The following is a 26540-nucleotide window of genomic DNA, read 5'->3' as shown; positions in this document are numbered from 1 at the left end:
TGCCTGTTTGGTGGCTGCCTTCTCTAGCACTCTTCTTCCTGGGTGCTCCAGACCTCACTGTGCATCCCTCTCACTAAGGAGGGCTGCCCAGACATCTTCAGCTGCCACTCAAGGGCCCTGTGAGTATAACATTAACATGCCTCTTTGTCCTATAAAGTCCAGGGCTCAGAAGCCATAATGGAGGAGGATGAGACCTGGGGCTGCCACTGCCCTCACATGTAGGGCTCTCGTCCTGTTTTTCACTGAGCAGGGCCTCCAGTGGGTGCATTATACTACCTGTGCACCATCCTTTCATGCAATTACTAGGCATTCACTATGTGCCAGGTCCTCTTCCCAAGTCTTAAGGAATCCAGGGAAAAAGCCTCAATTTTTTCTGGGATATCCTGCTTTCAAGTATGGTATCCCAATATACGTCTTCTTAACTGCCTTTGTGCAGAGAATGTTCCAGTCCTGTGCTTCCAGCCAATAGCATCAACTAGCAGGTCCTGAGCTCCAGGCAGGCCCCAGGTGAAGTCCTTGACACACCAACTCACGTGATCCTCATATCAACCCCAGAAGGAAGGGGTTATCACCCTCGTTGTGTAGGCAAATAAACTGAGGCTCAGAGAGGTTGAAGGACTTGAACAAGATCACACACTAGTGGTAAAAGAAATCAGGACCTAAACCCAGATCGAGCAGTGGCAAAGCCTTAACCACAAGACTTCACTGGCCAATTAGGAGGGAAAATAAAAGACCCCAGACACACTGGTCTGCTGACTTAGATTCATTCACAGACATCTGCTGAGCACACCTCTGTGCCTGGTGCTGTGCCAGTTATCAGGGACACAGAAGATAGAAGGGTCTTGCCTTCAAGGGACATGAAACAAAAGTCAAAGGAACAGAACCAACAGGAGATTCTCTCTCTCAAAAAAAAAAATATATATATACACTGTGTGCACATGAGAGAGAGAGACAGATTTTAAGGAATCAGCTCGCATGATTGTGGAGGCTGGGGAGCCTCAAATCCGCAGGGCAGGCAGGAGAGAACCCCAAGGAAGAGCTGATGCTGTGGGTTGAGTTTGAAGGCAGTCCGCTAGAAGAATTCCCCCTTCCTTGGAAGATGTCAGTCTTTTTTCTCTTAAGGCCTTCAACTGATTAGATGAGGCCCACCCACATTATGGAAGGTGATCTGCTTTACTTGAAAGTCCACTGATTTAAATGTTAATCTCATCTAAAAATACCTGCACAGTAACATCTGGACTGAAGTTTGACCAGATATCTGGGTGTCATGGCCTAGCCAAGTTGACATGTAAAATTAACCATCACAGGACACATAGTTTAGGACAGCTGTTCCTTTTTTCTCCTTATCTTTTTTTTTTTTTTTTTTTTTTTGGTACGCGAGCCTCTCACTGTTGTGGCCTCTCCCATTGTGGAGCACAGATTCCGGACGCGTAGGCTCAGCGGCCATGGCTCACGGGCCTAGCCGCTCCGCGGCATGTGGGATCCTCCCGGACCGGGGCACGAACCCGTGTCCCCTGCATCGGCAGGCGGACTCTCAACCACTGCGCCACCAGGGAAGCCCTTGTATCCTTTTTGAATGCAGTTTGCTAACAGTTTTACTTAGAATATTTTTGTTTCTGGGTTCATTGCTGTGTCTATAGGTTTCCTTTCTCATGCTGTTCTTGTCATGTATAGTACTTAGCTCAGATTAAGTGCTAAAAAATGGAAGCCATTATAGTTATTATCATTATATGCCGATTATTATTATTATTCCCTTATAATCGTACTTAACCTGCCAGGTTGCCATTGTCTGTTTGCCTCGCTTCTCTGCTGATCTGTGAGCTCCGTAAAGGCAGGGTCCACATCTGTTCATTCGCTGCTGTATCCCCAGAATCTACCACTGAGCTGGACACATAATAGGGATAATTGTGCCCATATAAAGTAGACATGAGGATTAAATAGCTAGATAATAAGGAACCAATAACTATAGGAAGGCGCTAATCCTGTGGGGAGTAAGTGGGAATAGAAAGTAAAGAAATGAATTTTGGTTGGGTGCTTACTTCTTGCCAGGGGCTGGCCTAGTCCTCAAAGAACCCAAAAAGCAAGCAGTGCTCACACTTTATAGATGAGTAAGCAGAGGCCCTGCCCCAGGCAGTCTCTCATCAGGTTTTTGCTGTTACAAGGTCGTCGAGGACACTGATTCCTCCACATCCTTTTACAAAGGTCTGTGTGTGGCAGGAATCATTTGGCATGTTGCCTTCCTTCTAGTAATGAGAATCAGGTGCCTAACTCTGGTTCCCTTCTTGCATGGGCTGCTGGGAAGCTCAGATCCTAACTCTGAGCTTAACCACAGGTGCTAGTTTGATCCTCATGGTCATAGATATGTTTGTCCTTTCCCACGGCCTTTATGTCCAAGATTTTTCCTGCTTTGATGTCTTTATGTTTCTCTACTTTTTAGTCACCTGCTTGTTGAATATTTCCTTATTATAAGTGCCCTGGAATCCCTTGAGAAATGTGTCAAGGAAATAAAAAATTAAAAATAGAGAATAATAAGTAATAATAATAATAATAAGTAAGTATAATAAGTAAGTAAGTATAATGACTGAGCTGTCCAGGAGCCTCTTGGGTCATGTTACTCACATGAAAACTCCTTTCTGAATGATTCCCTGCCCAGCCCTGCTCAGCTCCCTGCTCGCCCGAGCCCTGGAAACTGCCCAGGACAGCTATAATTTCTGCGATTAAGGTAATTAAGATGTTCCAACTGATATAATTAACACTGAGATGCTGTTTCTCAAGATGCTGAGACTCATTTAAAGACCCAAGACAGGTTCAAAAAAGAAACTATGGAACTAACTTAACTGCTGGCCTTAAACCCTTCAAAGACAGCTCTGCTGCAGGGAGTTATCAATCGCGCTTCGTTTGCATGCACTGGCTCATGACACACACGTCAGATGAGCACCCACACCAACAACGCTCACCCTCGGCTTTCCAAGCATGCGTTCCTTTCTAGGAACTCCAAGGGTGACTCCTGTGCCCTGACATCCTGTCAGCAACCATCCCAAATCCTTGCTACCCAACAAGGAGACCCAGGACAGGTGCCCAGAACTGATGGGGTGGACTTGGGGGAGTAGAGTCCAGCCCCTCTCCCACCCTGAGCCTCATGAAAACCTGCCCGATGTTTGTTTCAGCTTCGGATCGTAAGGGAGTGGCCACTGGCACATCGCAGTGGGCAAACGGGAGACACCACTGCCCACCCCCAGTGGGCAGCAAGTGCTTACACTTGTGGTCTTAATGAAGGCTTTGCTGTCACCTGACTTCTTATGTGTCCGGCTTCTCTTTTTTTTTTTTTTTTGGCTTCATGGGGTCTTAGTTGCCGCACTCAGGTTCTTCACTGGGGCACGCAGGATCTTTCACTGCAGCGTGCGGGCTTCTCTCTAGCTGTGGCACACGGGTTTTCTCTCTCTGGTTGTGGTGCACAGGCTCCAGAGCACGTGGGCTCTGTAGTATGCGGCACGCGTGCTCTCTCATTGAGGAGCGCGATCTCAGTAGCTGCAACGCGCGGACTTAGTTGCCCTGTGGCGTGTGGGATCTTAGTTTCCTGACCAGGATCGAACCCGTGTCCCCTGCATTGGAAGGCGGATTCTTTACCACTGGACCACCGGGGAAGTCCTTGTCCGGCTTATCTTTAAAAAATATTTATCATCAGAAAAAAGCAGGCAAGATTGTTGGTGGGAATGTAAGTTTAGACAGCCACTATGGAGAATAGTATGGATGTTTATTAAAAAACTAAAAATAGAACTACCATATGACCCAGCAATCCACTACAGGGCATATACCCTGAGAAAACCATAATTCAAAAAGACACATGTACCCCAATCTTCATTGCAGCACTATTTACAACAGCCAAGATGTGGAAACAATCCAAATGTCATCAATCAACATATGAATGGATAAAGAAGATGTGGTACGTACAATGGAATATTACTCAACCATAAAAAGGAACGAAATTGGATCATTTGTAGAGACGTGGATGGACCTAGAGACTGTCATACAGAGTGAAGTAAGTCAAAAAGAGAAAAACAAATATTGTATCTTAATGCATATATGTGGAATCTAGAAAAAATGGTAGAAATGAACCTATTTTCAGGGCAGGAATAGAGATGCAGACATAGGGAATGGACATGTGAACACGGTGGGGGGAAGGAGAGGGTAGGATGAACTGGGAGATTAGGATTGACATATATATACACTACCATGTGTAAAACAGATAGCTAGTGGGAATCTGTTGTATAGCACAAGGAACTCAGCTCAGTGCTCTTTTATGACCTAGATGGGTGGGATGGGTGGGGGAGTGGGAGGGAGGTCCAAGAGGGAAGGGATACATGTATACACAAAGCTGATTCACTTCGTTGTACAGCAGAAACTAAAACAGAACTTTGTAAAACAACTATACTCCAATAAAAAAAGAAAATTAAAAAAAAAGAAAAAAGCAGGCAAGAGACTCCTTAGGTGGCAGTGCAGAAAAAACGAGGCTTTGGAGCCAAACATACCTGTCTTTTTAGCTTACTCGGGTAAGTTACTTCAGGTTACTTTCTCCCTGTCACTTGGCTGCAGTTTGCTGAGTGCCAGGCCCTATGCCAATCACCTACCTGGATCTGTCACACTGCTCACAACACTGCCCTGAGATGGGTACTGTCACTATCCCCATTCTGCCAATGAGCAAAGTAAAGTTCAGAGAGGTTAAGTAATCAGCCCGAGGTCACACAGCGGGCAGTGGTAAAGCTAGGAAGCACACCCTGGCAGCCTGACCCCGGAGCCCAGGCTCTGAACTATGCTACAGTCACTGTCACTTATTGCCTGGATACATAGTACGTGCTCAACAAATATCCACTGGATTAAATGAAAATATGTTTGAGAGTCCACTCCTGTTTCTTTCCCATCTACAGAGCTCTTCCGCATGAGCAGTGGCAGGGACAGTTTCGCAGATAAACCTCAACCTACTTCTGTGTTGGCACACCAATTGCTCCATGGCCACAAATAGGGAAGCAGAAAAGACAGAAAGAGACACTTCCCAACACGCTTTCATCAGTCCCCGGGCCCTTCCTGAGGCCCTTTGTCAGCTTCCCTTGCAGAAACCCTTGACTCATTAATCTCTCTCCAGGAAACCCTGCTTACAGTGGCTGTTGCTCAGCGAGCGAGACCCAGAACCACAACATGAATGGGCCTGGGATGGGGTGAGGGATCAGAGAGGGACCTACAGGGGTGGGCCTGTGCTGTCTGGCCACCACTGTGAGAAGAGGGCTGGCTCTGCCTCCCTAAGGGTAGGACACGAAGTGAATAAAAATGAGACTTGAGCCGAAAACTGAAGGATGAGCCCTGGCAAGCTTCTCGCCATGAACGAGGTTTTTCTCCTGGCCCAGTCTCCTTCTCCTCTGGGTTCGGGGTGGCTAGTGGTCAACAAGGAATTCCTTCCCCATCATCTGTAACGTGGACCCAATGCTGGAGGTGGCTGCCCAGCCAAAGACCACATTTCCCAGAGTCCCCTGCATCTACACGTGGCCACTGAGTTCTCCCTGTTGGACTGTAAACGGAAGTGATGTGGGGCCCTTCCGGCCTGAGGTGGTTCAGATACTGGTGTGCTTTCTCCACCCTCTCTCTTCTCTTTTCTGGGGGCTCAAGGTCAATGCCCAGAGTGAAGCCAACAGAACCTCCAGCAGCCTGGGTCCCTGAGGGACGGTGTGGGGCAGAGGTCCCCCACTCCACCCCAACACGCGGACTTACCATTCAGACCTGAACCACCTTAGACTGTTGGCCTGAGCAGGAAATAAACACATGCAGTGTCTGAGCCATTACACATTTTATAGTCTATTTGTTAGAGCAGCTGGTCTCCCTGGATGCTTACTTCCTCCCAAACTGCTCCTATCCCTTTTTCCTCCACAGCATCACCATTCTCCCAGTTAATAAAGCTAAACACCTTCTAGGAATGTATTCTAGAGAGACTCATGAATGTGTACACCAGGAAACGTCTCCAAGAATGGTGAGAGCCACATTGTTATAGCAAGTGTAGGAAGAACCCAAGACACTTTGACAGAAAGAGGTATAAATAAATCTCATTCACAAAATGGAATACTACACAGCAGTGAAAAGGAATGGATTACGGTGACCAGCAACATGAATGAATCTCACCAACACAGTGGTGAGTGAAAAAAGCAAGTCACAGAATAACACAACAAATATTGTTCTATGCATATAAATTCTAAAAACAGGCAAAATGCAAGAGTAGGTCGTTCAGAGATACTGAGATAGGTCGTAAAATTATACAGAGAAGCAAAGTCATGATAAACACAAAATTCAGATTAGCGAGACCCCTGGGTGTAGGAGAGGGGTGGGAAGGCTCACCCACAGGACTGCAGAGAGGTTTGGAATGTTCTCTTTCTTAAGGAAATCAGTGCTGAGTACACAGGCTTTTCACTTCCTAATTATCCTTTAAATCATTCAGAAACATCATAAAAACTTTTTTGTACCCTTGATCTACTTCATAAAAAATCAATAAGTAATAAGTCTGGAAACCTGGCAGCTGACCCCACCTCTCCCATTCCCACCTCCTGTCCATCAGCAAGCCTGCTGCTTCCTGTTTTCACACAAATGGAGAGTTGAACAGGGTCACTTCTCTGGCTGAACTAACTTGCAGCCCTCTGACCTGTGTCTTTGCTCCCATCCCATTCCTTACCCTCAAATCTCATGCTAAGCTGTTCCACATCTAGAACAATCTTTAAAAAAACGTAGACCAAATCACATCACACCCTGTTTAGAGGGGTCCCCACTGCATCGGAGTGACAGCCAAGCTCATCACTGTGGCCTACCAGACCCCAGAGACGGGGACCTGCCTTCTCTTCTACCATCACCCACGTCACTCTCCTCCTCCCTACGCTCCCCTCTAGAGGCCTTTGGCCAGGTTTTAGAACATGTCAGGCCAGTCCCCACTCAGGGCTTTGGCACTGTCTTCTCTCTCCACCTGGCTCCTTCCCAGCCTTCCAACCCAGTCTGAGATGCCACCTCCTCAGAAGGCCTCCCTGACCTCTTGCTGAAGGTAGATCCCCTGTGGCTCCCAGCCCCATGTCCCATTTATTTCTTTCCTGATCCGAGTATCACTTGGTGCTGGGTCACTGCGGGCTCCATGGAGGAGAGGGCTCCCTGTGTGGTCTGTACTGTGACAAGGGCTATCTTGTCCTTTATACTCCCTCCAGGACTTCGACCTGGACTTTGATTTCCAAGGGTTGCCACGGTCTTGGCCCAAAACACAGCTCATTTTTATTTTTTTATAAAAAGCTTTTATACATATACACACCAATGTAATTAAAATAAGTAAATCACATGTGTGGCCAAAATACACCCTACTTTTAAGCTTTTTTTTTTTTTTTTTTTAAGCCATTGCCTGTCTGCTTGGCTTCTTCCTGCTCTGTGCCACACCCATGCTAACATCTAGGGTGGACTGGTCCATGTTTTTTTCCATGATCATATAATCATCAATCGATATACACACACATACACACAGGGGGGAGGCATGGCTCTGAGGTCACAGTGACCATGCTGACATCATAATGCACAAACTATTTTTTTTTTTTTATGCGGTAAATGTGGGCCTCTCACTGTTGTGGCCTCTCCCGTTGCGGAGCACAGGCTCCGGACACGCAGGCTCAGCGGCCATGGCTCACGGACCCAGCCGCTCCGCGGCATGGGGGATCTTCCCGGACCGGGGCACGAACCCGTGTCCCCTGCATCGGCAGGCGGACTCTCAACCACTGCGCCACCAGGGAAGCCCCACAAACTATTTTGTGTCTTGTCTTTCTTACTCGATACTTTGTGGAAATTTCCCCAAGTCAGTTGGGATACTTCCTACTCCTTGTTAAATGACAGTGTAACAGTCCAAGGTGTGAAATATACCAGAATGTGTTCAAAGACACCCTCTTGATAAACGTTCACTTTGTATCCAGGAGTTTTTGCCACGATGAATAGGAAAGAGTTGGGGTTTCAACCCAGGTGCGCATCAGAGCCATCTGGGAAGCTTTACAATATACAGTTGCCCAGGCCCAGGGATTTGGCCTCAGGAGGCCTGGCTGGAGGGGTTGGGGGCCCAGGAATCTGTATTTTTAATGACTCTTCCAGGAAATCTTGTGTGCACTCTGTTTAAGAACCTCTGGCCCAGCAAGAAAATTTGACTAGCAGGAACTGTCTGGTTGTTGAAGGTGCCACCACAGCCTGAGTGGCTGTCACAAAAGGGGAACCACAGCCCCCTGAAACTGCTGATTCCAGACTGGGGGAGGGGTACCGGGGCAGGGGAGGGGCAGAGATGCTTAGGAGGACAATATGGCAGGGGTCGCTGATACTCCACGCTGGCCATAAGGCACGATCACCAGGCAGCTTTTTTTTTTTGCGGTACGCGGGCCTCTCTCACTGTTGTGGCCTCTCCCGCTGCAAAGCACAGGCTCCGGACGTGCAGGCTCAGCGGCCATGGCTCACGGGCCCAGCCGCTCCACGGCATGTGGAATCCTCCCGGACCGGGGCACGAACCCGTGTCCTTGCATCAGCAGGCTGACTCTCAACCACTGCGCCACCAGGGAAGCCCCACCAGGCAGCTTTTTACAACATCCCAACATCCAGACAGGATCTCCAAGGGGGAGGAAGACTGCTAGGGTTTCATTTTTTTGGAGGTGGGGTTTTTGTTTTGTTTTGTTTTGTTTTTTGGCCACGCTTGTGGGATCTTAGTTCCCCGGATAGGGACTGAACTCCAGGCCCTCGTCAATGAAAGCACGGAGCCTGAACCACTGGATCGCCAGGGAATTCCCTTTTCTTTCTTTTTTTTCCTGCTAGTTTTTAAGAGCCTTCCAGGTGATTCTAATTTGAGAACCACTGGAGTGGCTGGTTGAGAACCCAGGCTATGGAGGTCACCTGTCCAGGCTCAGACCTGTCTCCCCCACTTCATAGCTCTGTGACCCAGGCAGTTTCCTTCATTTCTCTGTGCCTCAGTTTCCTTGTCTATATAGTGGGGCTAATAATTGCAACTACCTGTTAGCCTGTCATGAAGAGCAAATGAGATGATGCATGTAAGGCGTCTCTGGTACACGCCCAGCACACGGCTCCCACTCACCATCATTCCGCTGTAGGAGATGTGGATGACATTGACCTACAGGAAATGACAGTTCCATTGACTCGGTCCAGTCATCCAGAATTCCTTTCCGGCCACCCTACCCTGGAGCCCCAGCAATTCCACCTGACACTCCCGCCCTCCGGGGCTGCCAGGGAAGGGGCAGGAGACCACAGGGTTGGGCAACCTCCTGCAGTTACTTATCCCTAATTCTAAATAAAGCATGAGTCAGGCGGGCCCAGTGCCGCCCAAGCTGTAAATCTCTACAAGAAAGACAGGCTCTCACTCTGGGCAGGAGCCTCCTCCTGGGTCAACCTCATGCAACTGAGCCCAGCAGGATATGACCTGAGAGTTGCCAGGACAGCCTTCCCTTCCCTTCCCTTCCCTTCCCTTCCCTTCCTCCCAAATCTGACCTCTGGGTCTCAAAGGGTCTTTGTCCCCTATTTGAATGCAGAAATTAGGAGTATATATGCAGAGCCATCACTTGGGGATGGTCCAGGGGGTGTTATATAACAACAGTTATCTTTTATCAAGCACTTACTACGTGCCAGGCACTGTGCTACTAGGCACCTGACTTAAACCCCACTCAAGCTCTGTGAGGCAGGCACAATTATCATGCCCATTTTACAGAGGAGGAAACTGAGACTCAGAGAGGTTACATGCACAGCTGAGAAGTGTCAGTTCAGCGTTGGGTCATCTGACTCCGAGGCAGGTGGCCTTTTCACTGTGCCATATTGCTTTGTCCAGGAACTCTGTTGGGCGGGCGGAGTGCCTGGGCATGCTCTACCCTCTCCTGCCCACCCCTGAGTCAGACCCTGGAGAGGGGGAGCGGAGAGGGACAACATTCTTCAAGATGGGCGTAGTAGGGCTACAGGAAAACAGGCCTCCTCCTCGTCTGCTCTCTCCACACCCACCCCCGTCCAGGGCTTTTGGTCCTGCCTATGCTGCCTGTGCTCCCTTACTTCTAGGCCTTTGCACAGCAGTTCCCAGCGCCCAGAAGCTTGCTCCCCTGCTTACCCGCAGCTCGGTGTCATCCTCCAGTCTCAGCTCAAATGTCACCTCCGTTGAGAGGTGACAGTTATCCTGCTGAAGCAAGTCCCTAACCCCTTTATTCCCTGGCCCTCACTTCCTCCACTTAATGGCACTTAGTTATTTGTGTTTCTTTTCTTGCTACCTCCCTAGATGTAAATTCCTGAGGTTAGAGATTTTTGCCTGGCAAACAGTAGATGCTCATTGAATATTTTTTGAATGAGTGAGGAATTAACAGAGGGTGTTGAACAAGCTTTTGCTGGGGTATAACAACAGCCCAGTCTAGCAGGCTTCAGGCTCCCTTAGGACCTCCATCCTGACCTCCCCAAGGTCAAGGCTAACCTCTGTGTTGAAGGAACCATAGTAAGGGGTGGGGGGCGGGGGTGGGAAAGGAGTCACTCCAAAAAAACTCAGGCCTCATCCTGGTCTCCCTGGGGGTTTCCAGGCCTGAGAACCAGGCCCTGGAAGGGACCAAATAGTGCAACACAGGCAGCCTTCTGAGAAGACAGTGGCCAGTGGACGGGACCCTTGCTCCCAGGCTTGATGAGACAGCCCCCAGTGCTTTTAGGAACCACCCAGCCTGCACCCATGGGATCCCAGATCTCAGCCCAGTGTCATCAAGGGTCCAGGACTGAGTGCCAGCCCTGGAGGGAGAGTTCATTGATGGCATCTTTCTCCTACTGACTCCGTGACACTTGTCAAGAGGCCAAGCTGGATTTTAGAGGTGGCAGGTGTGGTCCCGATCGTGGAGGCCAGAAAGCCCAGTCTGGGCCTAGTTGGACAGAGTAATGGCCCCCCAAAATTGTCCACATCCTAACCCCCAGAACCTATGAATATGTTCCCTTACGTGGCAAAGGGGAATCAAGGTTGTAGATGGAATTAAAGTTGTGAATCAGCTGACCCAGAGATGGTGGAGAATCCTGGCTTATCCAGGTGGGCCCAGTGTAATCACAACGGTCCTAATAAGTGGAAGAGGGGGCCAGAAGAGTCGGAGAAATATTTGAAGATAAACACTGCTGGCTTTGGAGAGGGGAGAAGGGACTGCAAGCCAAGGAATGCAGGCGGCCTCTAGAAGCTGGAAAATATAAGAGAACAGATTCTCTTCTAGAGATGCCAGAAGAAACACAGCCTTTCACACTTCTGACCCCCCAGAACTATAAGATAATAAATTTGCATTGTTTTAGGCCACTAAGTTCGTGGTCATTTGTTACAGCAGTAGAGGGGAAAAAATACACTGGCTATAGCCTTTGCAGTGTGGACAGGTGAACGGTGTCTTCAGTGGCCCAGATGAGGACTCATTTTACTTCCTCTGCACTGGGGTTAGGTTCCTGGGCTGCCCATTTGTCTCACTCACATCAGCCTGGGCCACAGGAGGCAAAGTTGAGGTGTGAGAAGTTTCCAGGACTTTCTGCTGGGTCCATCCACAGGCCGCTGGCCAGTCTGAGAGCATCCGGGGGTGAGAAAAGCCTGCTTGGAAACTCATCCCAGTTGTTCCAATTTTAGGCACTTGCCTTCTAGAGGCACTTGCCTTCTTGTCTTCTATGTACCCCAGCCCAAACCCTTTCAAAAAATATGATTTCCTAAGCAACCTCATTTATCTCAGCTTCCCTTGGAGGTGAGCTTATTCTGTCAAAATCTGGTCACATGAGGGGCATTGGGAGTCTGTTCCAGAGATTCTAAGTAAACCTTGGCCGGGAGGGGAAGTTGGGGAAGGCTGTGGTATCTTCTCTGACCACCCAGAAGTAACCCAGCCCTAGGGCCAGCTTGAGTTTTTATGGGTTTTGCGTCTCTGGAGAGAATACAGGGTTTGGAAGGGACAAGCAAAGAGCGTGATTTCCTGGGGCTCTAGAGCAAGCCCGCCAGGGCCTTTATGGGGTGCTCATGGCCTCCCCATGGGCAGGAAGGAGGATGTCGCTGAGGGCACATGGCAGGTCTCTCCATGCTCCACATACACTGGCTTCCCTCACTGCCACACTCATGATGCAACCTTCCAGCCACAGCCCAGACCCTCACCCTGCCATGCTCACTTGGTCCTGGCAGCCTGACATTTGACCCCCGGGCTTGTATTTATGCATCCATATCATTGCAACTGTCCACGGTGGCCCTAACTCATCCTGTGACCAAGATGGAGCAACCTCACAGTCTTCCCAAAATTTGGGCTTCTCAGCCTCATCTTCCTGGGAGTCAGGCAAGCAAATACTTCAGCCGCAAAAAAACCTCTCTGTTCTTGCTGTTGTGTTCTAAGCCCAAAGAGGGGCCCAAATTAGACTCAAACCATCTGTGTTTCTGTAGCTTTATTAGCCAGGGATGGAAACACAGCTGGACCCACACAACACACATGTAACTGACGCACATCTGGAGAAAACCACCCAACCCCTCCCCCCACTCCCCTGCGCTCAGAGCGCTTCATTCCCAGAGTTGCCCCCTTGTGAGCCGTCTTGGTGGGTCCGGCCCCACCAGGCCCCCCTCTCCTGAGGTGGAGCAGGATATGGAAATATTGACCAGGAGTCAACAGAAAGCCTAGGACTGATTTTACCAGGGCTCTCCCCTCCTGCAGAGAGGCCCCAGGGCCACTGACACACCCCATGTACTATGAAGGACATTTTTCACCCTTGCACCCAGTCTTGCCAATCTCTGGGAATTCCCCAGATATTTTCATCTCCAAGAAATTCCAGGAGGTCTTAGAACCAAGTCAGGTTTCTGAACATCAGATGATGAGCTGTTTCTAAGGCTAAGTAAGGGGTGACTACCATTGCTTCAACATGCATCTAGAAGCACCTACTATGTGAAAGCTCCTGCTGGGCACTGGGCAGGGGGTGGAGTTCAACATCTGGTCAGGAGCTTGGGAGTTGGAATGCTGGTCCCGCCTCTGCTCCTTTCCTGTGGGTGAGGCTATGGGCTGAATCTCTGTCCTGTGACTTTAGGACGTTAGTTCCCCTGTAGCTCGAGAGGCAATCAGACCAAAGCAGGATCGTGGGTCCTTCCTCTGTTAGGACACACAGGCCAAGAGGGCAGAGGAGATGCATGGATGTTTCTAGACCCCAAAGTGAATTAGGCCCCACACAGAGGATTTGGGGGAAGGGAGGGAGGGGGATGTTTGGAGGAGTCCCCATGCGTCACGTTGATCTGCATGAGAGGCCACAAGAAATGAGGCCCTTCTTATTGGGAGGCCAAGGGGAATCAAGGCTGAAGACCAAATGGGTTGCAGGTGAGGCGTGAACACCTCTAAGGAAAAGGCTTCCAAGAGGGTGTTCCATCTGGAAACTTGGAGTCTCTTGACACTTATTGTTCAGGGGCCTGTCTCAGTCTCCATCACCCAGGCCGACATCCCACCCCAGGGGTAAAGGATGGTGGGGGGATGGGCTCAGGGCACCATGTTCCACCACCTGAAGGAGAAGGGCTGCCGGCGCACGTTGGTGCCGCAGCGCACCTCCCTGTGCAGCTTGTGGTATAGGGTGAAGTCGTCAATGAAGGTGCACTGGAGGCCCAGCGGCTCCAGCAGGGACCGCACCTTCTCCAGGCAGCAGCAGCCGTTGCTGATGGGTCCGAAGGGCTTGGGGATGCCCAGGTGCTTCCCCAGCACCAGCATGTCCACCTACAACAAAGGGGGAGCCCAAGTCAGGGGCAGTACTTCATCATCGGCTCCCACCCCAGCACCCTCACTATACCCGGCAGGACCTGGGCTTGTCTTTGAGGCAGGCTTGCAAATAGCTACTCGCCTCTTCAGGCAGTGGGAGGAGAACTTGGGCTGGTAAGAAATCTGGCCAGCTGTGCATTGCCATGGGCACGTCTGCAGAGTTCACAATGACAACTCATTTCTCTGGTGACTGCTCTCCTTATTGGTGGATCATGGTGGCTGCCATGTCTGTGCTACAGAATCCCAAACTCCTAGGCTGTAGCCAATTGGACCAGGGTAGATATATGACCCCAGCTGGAGCAATCAGATTCTCTCCTCGGGTGTTTGAAGTTGATATGGTGGGAGAGTTGAGTCAATCTCTGCCTGAGTCTATACTTATATGTGGCCATATTAATATTCATCCCCAGGGACAGAGAAGCAAAGGAAGCCAAGAAATGGAGGAGGAGAAGCAGGGGAGGAGAGGGATGAATGATGTAGACGCAGAGACAAGAAATGGTTCCACGCGCTCCTGACGTCCCCCACAGCTGCCCCTGGCTTTTCTGGTATCCTTATACTAAATCTTCTGCTCTGGCTGAAGCTGGCTTGGGTGGTCCTCTTTCCTGCAAACACAAGAATCTGGACCAATGCACAAGCTTCTTGGGGGCACAGACATAATTGCAAGGCCTCCTTAGAGATGCAGAAAGGAAAAGGAGTGATGAGAGGCTTTACAAGTAGGGAAATCAAAGAGGGCAAAAAGCCAGAAAGGGGAAGGAAAAAAGGAGGGGTGAAGTGATGGTGGTGTGGACAGGCTCCCTGCAAGCCTCTGATGATGGGCGAGTCTAGTTCCTCTGGGGGATGGAGGTATAGAGGGTTTGAAAGGGTAGGGGAAAGAAGAAGGAGGAAGCCGGGTGATTGACAGCAGTGCTGCTCCAAGTGTGGTCCTCAGAGAGCAGCAGCAGCAGCATCACCTGGATGCTTGCTTGTTAGAAAGGCAGCAGTGTCTCAGGCCCCTGCTAGATCAGGACCCCTGGGGTGAGGGCCCAGTGGTCCAGGTGTTCCAGATGCAAGTTCAAGTTTCAGAGGCAAAGCCCTCAGGGCTCAATCAAAGGCCACTTCTTCCATGAAGCCCTCTTGGATCTCCAGTCCTACCTCTTGGGCCGGAAGTGCTTTGTCCCATCTCTGAACTGCCACATCACTTTATTATACAAAGTAGATGGTTGGGACACATCCTCAGAGAGGTGAAGAGAGTTTTCCCCTGAACAGATTTGACCGGCAGCTCCTTGGCAGCAGAGAGCAGCCTTAATCATCTCTGTATCTCACACAGGGTACCCTAAATATGTGGAGGATGGTGAATAGCTGTTTGCTGGGAGAAAGGGAGCAGAATGGGCATCTGAGCTTCCAGTGGCTACTACATGCTTTACATGCACAGCCTCATGCAATCTTTCATTCACTCCACAAATAGCAAGTGGGTCCCTGGGAGGAGAGAAGAGCCCTTCCCTGATGGCCCCTCTCCTCTCCATCTTGAAGAGCTGGGGGACGTCGATGATGTCACCATCGGTCAGGCCCCGCTTCAGCACCTCCTGTTTCCAGTCGACGCAGCTCTAGGAGAGGAGGAAGGAAGAGGTAGGAGACCTTGCCTGTGTTGGAGGGAACCCCAGGGGTCATGTCTGGTTAAGGACGGGCAGGACGCCCAGAGATCAACTCTCCACACAAACCTTCTCATTGTGCCCCTTCATCAAAATATACCTGCCCCGTGTCCCACCCCTCATAGCCCGATCCCATTAGCCAGGCTCAAGTGAGAGTGTTCCAGAGTGTTCCGTCCTTGACCCTCTTCCTTCTCTAGATCCTTCACTCCTTAGGGGATCTCCTTCAGTCTTTTTTTTTTTTTTTTTTTTTTTTTTGGCTGCGTTGGGTCTTAATTTCGGCATGCAGGCTCTTTCGTTGTGGTGTGCGGGCTTCTCTCTAGGTGTGGCACGTGGGCTTAGCTGCCCCTCAGCATGTGGGATCTTAATTCCCCGACCAGGGATCGAACCTGCGTCCCCTGCACTGGAAGGCGGATTCTTAACCACTGCACCACCAGGGAAGTCCCTCCCCTTCAGTCTTATGGTTTAAAACACCAGACACTGACAACTCCTAAATTTCTATCTCCCAACCGCTTTATAGGGCCCAGCCTCTTTGCTGAGCTCAGACGTGCAAGTATAACCAGCACTTTGCATCTTTACTTGGATGTCTAACGGGCACATCAGATGTGATGGGTCCAAAGACAACCTCTTCATTTCCACCCATGCCCCCGCCACGTTCTTCCGCTCTGTGAATGGACCCATTGCTCGGGCCAAGATCCTTGCGGTCATCCTCCATGCCTCCTTTCCTCTCACTCTGCATCCATCATCAGCCAGCCCCGTGGGCTCTACTTCCAAAATATACCCCCGATCGGACCCCTCCCCACTACCTTTACCCCTTCCACCCGGGGGAGAGGCCTCCCCGCCCGCCGCAGCGGCCTCCTCACTGGCCTCCTGGCTTCTTCTGGTCTCGCTCCATGTGGCGGCCATGACAATCCTCCTCGAAGACCTCCAGCCATGGGAGTGGAATTGGCCGAGGGCCCAGCTGCCCAGATCCAGCTCTGAAATCCTTCCTGTGCTGGCGCCCGCCCGAGGCTACGCCTCCCACCAGCTGCTAACAGCCAATGGCTGAGCTCCGCAAGGATACTAAGGCAGTTTCTGGGAGCCGGGATCCTCTGATGGCTGATTGGCTTGCAGAATCCCGCAGTTTGGCCGAGCCTAACTTGACTGTGTGGCAGTAAAGGATGCACCCACCCTTCCTTCCCTCTCCTTCCCTCAGGACCAGCTCGCCCAGCCTCCTCCAGCTCCCTTCCTCTTTCCCTCCTGCAGCGTTGCCCCTAATAAAATCCTTGTATGTTTAACCCCCATCCTGGCATTTGCTTCTTGGAAGGCCCTGTGCTGGATATTCTGTTTTCTCTTCTGGACCCACTGTCACCCATCTTATCTGCTCTGTGCCCTGGGAGGCTGACCCTTGGGAATCAGGGGCTCCCCTACCCACAGGCTTCTGGTTGGGTTCAGCCAATGAGGGCACTGGGAGAAGGTGGGGGCACTGGTAGGAGAGTGCAGCTGGGATCTTTGTTCCCCCAGCTCCCTCCCTGTCAGGTCACTGTGGGTTGGCTGTGAAGTCCCAGCTGCCGTCTCTTGGCCTCTTTTCGTAGTGACCCCTCCAGGTTCCAGTAGCATCTTCCTTACGTAATTCCTCCAGGCCCAGGGGTGGTGACAGCTCCCCTCTTTCTACCCTGGGGATATGGAACAGGCCTTTGTTGATTTCCTCAAATCCTCCCTATGTCTTTGTAAATATTCTCTTTGTTAAACTTTTCTACAGTTATCCGCTTCAAGTGCCATATGTTTCCTGCTGGGACCTACTGTCAGCACTCCCCACCCCTCGCCATAATAGAAAATAAATCCTCAACACAGCAGCAGAGAGATCATTTCAAAGCATATGTCCTCTGCTCAAATTCCCCAGTGGCCTCCAATCTCACTCAGAGTCACAGCCAAAGCCCTAGTGATGCCCTACAAGGCCTTGTGTGACCTGTTTCCCCGCACTCCGTGTGGGCCTCCTGGCTTGTCCTTAAACACCCCAAGCCCCTTTGTTCCAACTCAGGGCCTTGTCTATGTTGTCCCCTCTGCCTGCAATATTTGTCCTCCTCACATGCACTTGCTTACCCCCTCATTTCTCTCGGGTCAAAGTCAGGGTTTAGAGGCCCTCCATCTGGGCCAGTTCCAGCCTGAGCTTTCATGAACTGCGAGCTTCAGACCCCCGTCCCCATCCTGGTCCCCAGCCATGCCCAGCTTCCACTCACAGCCCATGGCCCTGTACCTGGACAAACTTATTGCAGCTGATGAGGTTTTCATTGGAGAGGACCTGGTCGATGGAGATGGCGTTGACCTGCTGATTGCCTGTGAAGGAGAGAGAGACACAAAAGGCAGGGCGAGAACAATGCCAGCAGGGAGGGCCACCCGCTCTGGGAAGCAGCCAGGCAGAGGCCAAGTTCGCAGGTACCAGTCTTGCTGAGTCAGCAGCTCCCTGGCCTTTCCGCTTGGCCACTGTGCGAGTCTGGGCATGTGAGGACGGCAGGGGCAGGTGGCTGCAGTGCCATGAACTTTAGACCCTCATCTGAGCACTTCGGAAGTGGTGACACCTTTTATTGGAAATGTACAGCCTCCCCCACTCCCACCAGGGCACTGGGTGATGATCGCTCTTTTTTGGCTAGTGGTGGGGCAGGAAGCTGGGTCACCCACCTGCCACCGGTGCCAGCCCTGACAGACACCCTTGGACCCTGTCCCTGACCTCCAAGAGGTGACTGCATGGCAAAGGGGCTCCCCCAGGCCCAGCTTTCCTGCAGCCTTGATGAGGTGCCCGTGGAGACGGGCATGACAGGGGAGGTCAGAGCCAATGGCTCACAGTCCTCATGGCTGCCATTTATTAAGCTCTTACCCTGTGCAGGCCCTGAGTCCAGTGCTCTACACTCAGCACTTCATTTAGGCCTCATGGCAACCCTACAAGGTACGCATCATCATCCCCATTTTACAGATGAGGAAACTGAGGCTCAGAGAGGTAAAAAGACTTGCCTCAGGTCTTGCAGCTAGGAAATGGGGGTGCTTGTGATTCAAACCCAAGCCCAGAGCTCATGGAGGGGTGAAGCCTTGACCAAGGGAAAGGAGAGGGCTTGCTGGCCACCCCCCCAACACCACAGGCTTGACATCCCCCCCACCCCAGTTGGAGTCCAGACCCAGCTCCACTGCATTCTTGCTGAGGCCTCTGGACCAGCGACTTCCCCTCTCTGGGCCTCATATTCTGGTGTGTGAAGCAGAGTGACAGTAATCCTCACAGGCTCTCCTGAGGTCAAATGGGGTAACCTGCATGGACCACACAGCCTGGGGGCTGGTACACGGTAGGTGACCGCTGAAATGTGCTGGGCCTCCACGGCCACCACCCTGGGTGTCAGCTCTCCAGAGCCACACAGTGGCTATGTATGATCTGACAGCTGTGAATTCCCTCACTGTCCTGCTCAGCCTCTTTCTGGGCCTTGCTCACTGTAAAGCGGTACTTCTAAGAAAGATGAAGAGAGCTTTCTCCCTGCCTGGTACATGAAATTTGGATTTGAGGATTTTTTCAGGTTTCATCTGAGCTCAAAGGAGTCTATTCATGGTCCTTGTGGGAGTGACGGGTTTGGGGGAAATTGTGTTTCTTCCACTTTATAGCTGGGACTTCGGGGTGATGGTAGTGAGGGGTGGTAAGGGGACGTGGGAAGTTATACTTGGGAGCTTCTAAGTTCTATGGAAGCTTTTCTCTCAGAGAGAGGTGTGGTCCAGGGTGGGACTGTTCATGAGCCCAGGCTCCAAGCCCCCAAAAGATGCTCCATTGATCAATAAGATTTTGCTCACAAAACACAAGTTATTAAGATTTTCAAGACAGTGACGGGCAGAGCATCAAATCCCAAACGCTGGACCCTTCTGAGCCGAGGGCCCCGTATGACTGCCCTGGTCACGTGCCCACAAAGCCGGCCACATCTCCACCCTGTCCACACCCACCCCAAGCCCAGCATCCATCACAGAGCTCCCTGCCAGGTCTGCCCCAGCCATGGACAGTGGTGTCTGGTGGAGCAAGGGATCTCACACCTCGGGGGACAGCCCTGTTTCAAAATGTGCGCTTCCTCTCTCAAGCCACGACGTGTCTTAACTTAGGTGACGGGGGTGGGAAAGCTGTGATGAGGGACACAGCACTGGTACCCACCAATAACCCCTTGGAACAGGAGGGCCGTGCCGTGGCCCTGCTTCTGCTTTTCCTGGAAGAGCTTGAAGCAGGCACTAGGGCTGGCCAGGAGTGTCCGGAAGCCCTGTGTGGAGAGAGCAGACTCCTTTGAGCTCCCCGGCCTCAGCAGGGCTCCTGGGAGCTCATCCCTTAACCCAGAGCTGTCTCCCGAGTCCTTGCCTTCCCATCGGGGGCAGGGACAAAGCTCAGAAACTCATCCACATGGCCCATGGCCAACCAGCCCACAAAGAGCTCCGCAAGGGGCTGCACCTTCTGCGCGTGAAGGAAGTCCCGAACCACCTGGGTGACCCTGCAGCCCCTTGACCTGGGGCCCAAGGGGTTAAAAAACAAAAGTTAACTAAAAATATACATATATGCAGAAATGGAATGACAAGAGTTCAAGATTTCTGCAATATCTGCCCCCAAAATGCATTGCTTTTGTAATCAGGAAAGACAATAAATAGATATGTATTTAAGTTACACTCAGGGCTTCCCTGGTGGTCTAGTGGTTTAGAAGCCACCTTCCAATGCAGGGGACGTGGGTCCGATCCCTGGTGGGGTAACTAAGATCCCACATGCCGTGGGGCAACTAAGCCTGCACGCTGAGACTCCTGAGCATGCGAGCCACAGCTAGAGAGAAGCCCATGCCCAGCAACGAAGATCCTGCGTGCCGCAACGAAGACCCAACGCAGCCAAAAATAAAAAATAAATAGGCATGGACTTATATATACTACCAAATGTAAAACAGATAGCTAGTGGGAAGCAGCCGCATAGCACAGGGAGATCAGCTGGATGCTTGTGACCACCTAGAGGGGTGGGATAGTGAGGGTGGGAGGGAGACGCAAGAGGGAGGAGATATGGGGATATATGTATATGTATAGCTGATTCACTTTGTTATAAAGCAGAAACTAACACACCATTGTAAAGCAATTATACTCCAATAAAGATGTTAAAATAAATAAATAAATAAATATATATATATATATATATATATATATATATATATATATATATAAAATTACACTCCAGGTGAGTTCTCGATGAGGCAGACACAGGACAGGTCAATCACACCAGGTCAGTGACCCACCCAGGTCTCACCATCCAGGCAAATCCTCAGAACCACCCTCAGACCCCATTCTCACATTCTCTAAGAGACTGATTTCGCCCCCATATTCAATCACCGGCTGGGCAGTTCTTTGTAGAGTTTAACTTACATCTCTCTTGCTGTGGCCTCGCCTTCCTGCATATCACTGAGGGGAGAGGGTGATCTTTTCTCATAGCCCCAGTATTTTATGTTCATGAATTTAAACCCCATTCTTCTCTTGCCTTCTGAAAAAGTATCTAATGGCATGGCCCCAACTTCCTCTTTCTGTGAGATCATGTGTTTGAGGGCAGGTAGTCCCCTTCAAAGCTTCTTGTTTCACCTGTTATCTGATCACAAGTCTGTTCTAACTGCTTTGCTGAATTTTGTTGGCTCAGTTTTGGTCTATTCCATAGCAAATAACCATTATCATATAATTCCTTTTCTTTTTCATCAGTATCCCTGTGTCACATATTGAACAAGACATAATCAGTTACTCTCTCTCTTTGTGTCACTGCTGTCTCAATTCTCACGTCCTATACCTCCCTTTTGCTCTCAGGACAAGGTCTGATATTATTTATTTACATCATAGTATGAACAAGCATTGATTTAAATGTAATTTCTCCTGGGACTGCTGAGACTTAAAACTTTTTCATCTATAACTATTAATTGATGTCAACATCTATTTATTTTCTGAATCAGAAGACCTAAGTCTAGTCATAACTTTGAAGCCTGTGTGACCTTTCCCAGGTCACTCACCTTCTCTGGGCCCACTTACGAAATGAAAGGGTTGGACTGAATGATCTCTTACGTCTCTGCTTGCTCCGGTCTTCTCAAACTCCCCGAGGTAAGTGTGGACAGTGTCTGGAGAACAGTCTTCTTCTCCCACCCCACCACATCCAGGTCTACAATTTCATCACTGATTTTTTCTGGTTCTCTTCCAGGAGTAGAATGGCCCCTCCCCCCAGCCACCATCATCACCCCACCCTCAGTCTCCACCCCAGGAACACCTCTCTCACCCAGGCAGGTTGCCACCAAAGAGGATCCTCCCCAAGGGGTATTCCTTCCCATTGGCCACCACTGGAGAGCTGACCTCCAGGCTCCCAAAGGAATCCAGGCCACTCACAGAGTTGTCTCGGGGTTCCCAAGTCATGTAGCCGAAATCTGGACCCTGGTAGGGGAAATTGAGTCAGGCTGGGAGTGGGGAGGCTCACCAGGAAGAGCTTGAACTTACCTGTTGGGTTCTAATCTCCTTAAAGATAGAGTGGGAGTGACCACCCATTCTTCAGATGGAAATACTGAGTCAAAGATGGGGATCTGACCTAGCGGTATTTTATTCATGCCTGCCAAGGTTGGGACCCACACAGCCCACTGACTGGCTCTGCTGCCATATTAGAGAACGTTATTCCCCATGGTGATGGGAAAACAGCAGAGAGGGCCCTGGCTGCTCCAACACTCCCCATTAGACACTGAGCCTGAGGCCACGGCCTCCCCCTTTACCCTCTGCACGGCCTTCCTGCCAAGTCCAATCCAAGGCAGGTATCTGGCTGCTCTAAAGTGGCCTACTTTGGGGACAAAAAGGCTGGTGATGACCTGCTGAGACTCAGTTTTTCAACTCTGGAAAAAGGGAGAACTTCCCAGGGCCATCTCTTAGAAGGAATTTAGACAATATCGAGGGCCAGGGGAGAGCTCCTCCCACCTTTGTGATCCAGTAAGGTGTTGGAGAAGTCTTCAGTTCTCTTTGGCACGAGGGAATCTCCCCTCTTTTCTCGGGAGAGGTCGATTAAGACACTTCATTTTTTTATTTTATTGAAGTTTAGTTGATTTACAATGTTGTGTTAATTTCTGCTGTACAACAGAATGACTCAATTTTACATATATCTCTTCTTTTTCATATTCTTTTCCATTATGGTTTATCACAGGATATTAAATATAGTTCCCTATGCTAGACAGTAGCACCTTGTTGTTTATCCATCCTGTACGTAACAGTTTGCATTGGCTAAGCCCAAACTCCCAGTCCTTCCCTCCCCCACTCCCCCTCCTCTTTGGCAACCACAAGTCTGTTGCATCTGTTTCTGTTTCATAGATAGGTTCATTTGACGACACCCTCTTTATTACCAATAATCATACGAGCAAACTATGTTGTATGCTTTCTTCATGTAGGCATGGAGAAGCCTCACAAACACCTGTGAGGCCAGGGCTAACATATTTTTACTGATGAGGAAACTGAGGCTCAGAGAGGGGAAATTATTCATGCAAGTTCACACAGCATGTGAGTGACAGAGCCAGGCTGTCTGACTCCAAAGCCTATGTTCTTAACAGCTGCACTGTCCTGCCTCCCCTCCCCATCTCGGGCTGCCAGATTTAGTAAAAAAAGATACAGGATGCTGGGCTTCCCTGGTGGTGCAGTGGTTGAGAGTCCGCCTGCCGACGCAGGGGACACGGGTTTGTGCCCTGGTCCGGGAGGATCCCACATGCTGCAGAGCGGCTGGGCCCGTGAGCCATGGCCGCTGAGCATGCGCATCCGGAGGCTGTGCTCCGCAACGGGAGAGGCCACAACAGTGAGAGGCCCGCATACCACAAAAAAAAAAAAAAAAGATACAGAATGCCCAGTTCAATTTGAATATTAGATAAACAACAAATATATTTTTAGTATAAGTATGTCCCATACATTGCATGGGACATACTTATACTAAAAGTTACTCACTGTGTAGCTGAAATTCAGCTTTAACTGGGCATCTCCTATGTTATCTGGCAACTCTACTCCTGGCCCTAAAGAACATAGTTCCCAGTCTGGGGCTTCCCTGGTGGCGCAGTGGTTGAGAATCTGCCTGCCGATGCAGGGGACGCGGGTTCGAGCCCTGGTCCAGGAGGATCCCACATGCCGTGGAGCAACTGGGCCCATGAGCCACAACTACTGAGCCTGCGCATCTGGAGCCCATGCTCCGCAACGGGAGAGGCCAGAACAGTGAGAGGTCAGCACACCGCGATGAAGAGTGGCCCCCGCTCGCCGCAGCTAGAGAAAGCCCTGGCACAGAAAAGAAGACCCAACACAGCCATAAATAAATACATAAATAAATAAATAAATAAATAAATGATAAATAATGAATGAATGAATGAATGAATGAATGAATGAATTAATTAATTAATTAATTTTAAAAAGAACATAGTTCCCAGTCTGGTCCTTGGGGTAATGTCTCTCAGCCCTCAGGCCTAGGCTGTGGCCCTGACCACTCACCAGGATTCTTTTGTAAGGGAAGTCCTGCAGTTCTCCATTCCTGGAGGAGTCAAAGACTACTGGGAAGGCCTTGTGCGGTGCCTGAATGTAGCCCAGCTCCATTGCATCCTGCAAGCATGAGAGACGCCAGCTGTGGACGGTCCACAGCTTCCCCTGCTTGCCTGGCACTCAGCACCTTGGGGAAGACTGTTCACGGGAGTCCTCTGCCTCAGGCCTGCTTTGCCCTTGGTGGGGAGGGGCCATGATGTCTGCTAGCTGGAGGAGGGGTTGGAGGCTCAGACAGGGGGTCCACCTGCCTAGGGTCACACAGCAAGACAGGTCAGGAATGAACAAGAACATGGCCTTGGGGTTGTCCCTGTGCTGGGTCAGGGCAGAGTGGATACAGAGACGGGTTCGGGTGGCCTGTGATGGACAAACAGGCTGATGGGCATCAACCAGCACATCTGGCCTCCGCACGTGGTCGTGAGGGATTGACGATTGGACAGGGCTGAGGGGACCTGAGGAGGTACAGATCTGCCTCCTTTTCTTTTTTTTCTGCCACGCTGCATGTGGCATGCGGGATCTTAGTTCCCCGACAAGAGATCAAACCCATGCACCCTGCAGTGGAAGCTCGGAGTCCTAACCACTGGACCTCCAGGGAAGCCCCAGGCCTCCTTTTCAAACACGTAAACACACCCAGGTCAATCCTGAGCCCTCTGGTTCCGGAGGCAAAGATGACCCATCACTGATGAACTATGTATCCAACAAGAAGCTCACGATTATGGGCCCGGCCCTGCCCTAAGCTCTTTACAAATTTTAACTCCATCAGACCTCATGACATGCCTATGTGGAGGTGCCATGATTGCCCCATATCACCGATGAGGAAAGTGAGGAACAGAGAGATCTAGTTATTTGTCCAAGGGCACACAGCTAGCCCGCAGCCTAGCCAGGATCCAAACGCAGCCTGTCTGGCTCCAGAGTCCTGCTCTGAACCACCTCACTGGATGAACCTCCAGTTGAAATGAAAGCTTCTTAGCTTGGCCTTCAAGGCTTGCTACCTCAACTCTTGCCCTTCAAAGAAACTGGGCCCTGGCCAAAGAGAACAGGTGACATCTTTTCTCATGCCTCCCACCTCTGGTCCTTTGCACATACCAGTCTTCTGCCAGGACCACCGGCCATTGAGTCTCAGCACAGCCCTTACCAGATCTGTGGGCCTAGGCATCTGCTCCCCTGAGAGCTCCTTCTTTGTTGACAGGGCATTGTCAGGAAGATGCTACACATGGCCAACCGTGAGTGCTCACTCGCCAAACCTGGTCCAGCTCAGATGCCCCCTCCAGGCAATCTTCACTAATCCCCCAGACAGAGGTGATGACACATGCCTCCAAACCCTGCCGACACTTTGCCAGCACCCCTGCTACATCTTAGACTGTTGGATTTCTGTCGCAATCATTCTCTACATCAGGGCTTCTAGCCTCGGCACTCTTGGCACTTGGGACCAGATAATGTTTTGTCGTGGAGGCCATCCTGTGCACTGCAGGATGTCTAGCAGCATCCTTGGTCTCTACGCACTGGAAGCCAATAGCACCACCTCTCTCAGTGTAACAACCAAGTGTCTCCAGATGCCGCCAAATGTCCCCTAGGGGGACAAAATCACCTTCCATGGAGAACCACTGGTCCAGGTTGGTGAGGGCAAGGAGCGTGTGCCCTGCACCTCTGCCATCCCCTTCCGGTTCAGCCCAGTGCCTATGCCAGATTCTATGGGTGAATGGATGTCAAATTCAATGTCAGTGTGCTTGAGCCTCCAGAAGGTTCTGGAGAGAAGGGGAGAGCTCTAGGTCTAGAATTAGAAAGAGCAGTGCCCTGGGGAGGACGAGCACAGCCCCGTTCCTCCTGGATATTCCCAGCAACACCCGCGTTGGGATAGGCCAGCCTCTCCCTCCAGGCCAGTGTCGGGTGAGGTGCTGCCCGGCGGCCGTGGTACCTGGATCCAGCGGTCTTTGCGGTTCTCGGCCTGTGGGCAGATGGTCAGCTTGCAGCCGGCCCTCCTGGCCATCTTCGCCGCTGCATCCACAAAACACGTGTTGTTCCTCACACTGCAGACAAGCCCAGGGAGAGTGGCTCAGGACAGAGCCGGGCCTGGGGGTGGAGAGAGGGGCCACCAGGGTCAGAAGGACACCCAGCACCCCCCGGACTCACCGGCACAAGTACACCTCCAGGGGCGGCAGGGTGCTGGGCGTCATAATCCAGGGCACCACACAGAACACCACGGTGTCAGTGAAGATGGGGGATTCAGAGAAATCCTGCAGGGGAAGACCAGAGGGAAAAGAAACTGGCCTCAGGGTCCAGAGCCTGGATGGTTCAAGGACCACCGTGGACTTGAGCAAGCCGCTTGCTCCTTAGTTTCTAGAGAGGCACCAGCGGGGTGGTCGGGATTTTTCACGCCAGCGTCAGGGAAGGAGAGGCCCTCTACGAAGAAGCACTCCTCGTCCCCGTGGAAGCAGGGCACCTGGTACCACACCTTGTTCTGGCCCAGCACGTGCCTGTAAGCCTCGCATGAGTCCTCGGGACCTGGGAGGGGGCAGAAGGGGTGGCCGTGGCTCCCGAGCGGACCTGGGGAGCAGGAAGGGCTGTGCAGCCTCACCAACAAAATGGAAGCCAG

The 26540-nt window shown here is 51.0% G+C and overlaps 1 protein-coding gene across 1 annotated transcript in view; it reads right to left on the bottom strand.

Moving 5' to 3' along the window:
- Positions 1-13517: 13517 nt before the first annotated feature.
- PADI3 (peptidyl arginine deiminase 3) overlaps positions 13518-26540 on the bottom strand; it is a gene marked incomplete at both ends in the record, with an annotated part of 29863 nt that continues 16840 nt past the window's right edge. The window contains 10 exon segments of the mRNA XM_079720027.1: positions 13518-13748; positions 15242-15370; positions 17649-17728; positions 19566-19668; positions 19764-19908; positions 21684-21835; positions 23903-24010; positions 25863-25974; positions 26078-26210; positions 26297-26449. Coding sequence (XP_079576153.1) covers positions 13518-13748; positions 15242-15370; positions 17649-17728; positions 19566-19668; positions 19764-19908; positions 21684-21835; positions 23903-24010; positions 25863-25974; positions 26078-26210; positions 26297-26449 — 1346 coding nt within the window.

The sequence above is a fragment of the Hyperoodon ampullatus genome (genome assembly GCF_949752795.1).
Source record: "Hyperoodon ampullatus genome assembly, chromosome: 2".
Classification (NCBI taxonomy): Eukaryota; Metazoa; Chordata; class Mammalia; order Artiodactyla; family Ziphiidae; genus Hyperoodon; species Hyperoodon ampullatus.
The sequence above is the reverse complement of the archived record's forward strand: the minus strand, read 5'-3'. Positions and strand labels throughout refer to the sequence as shown.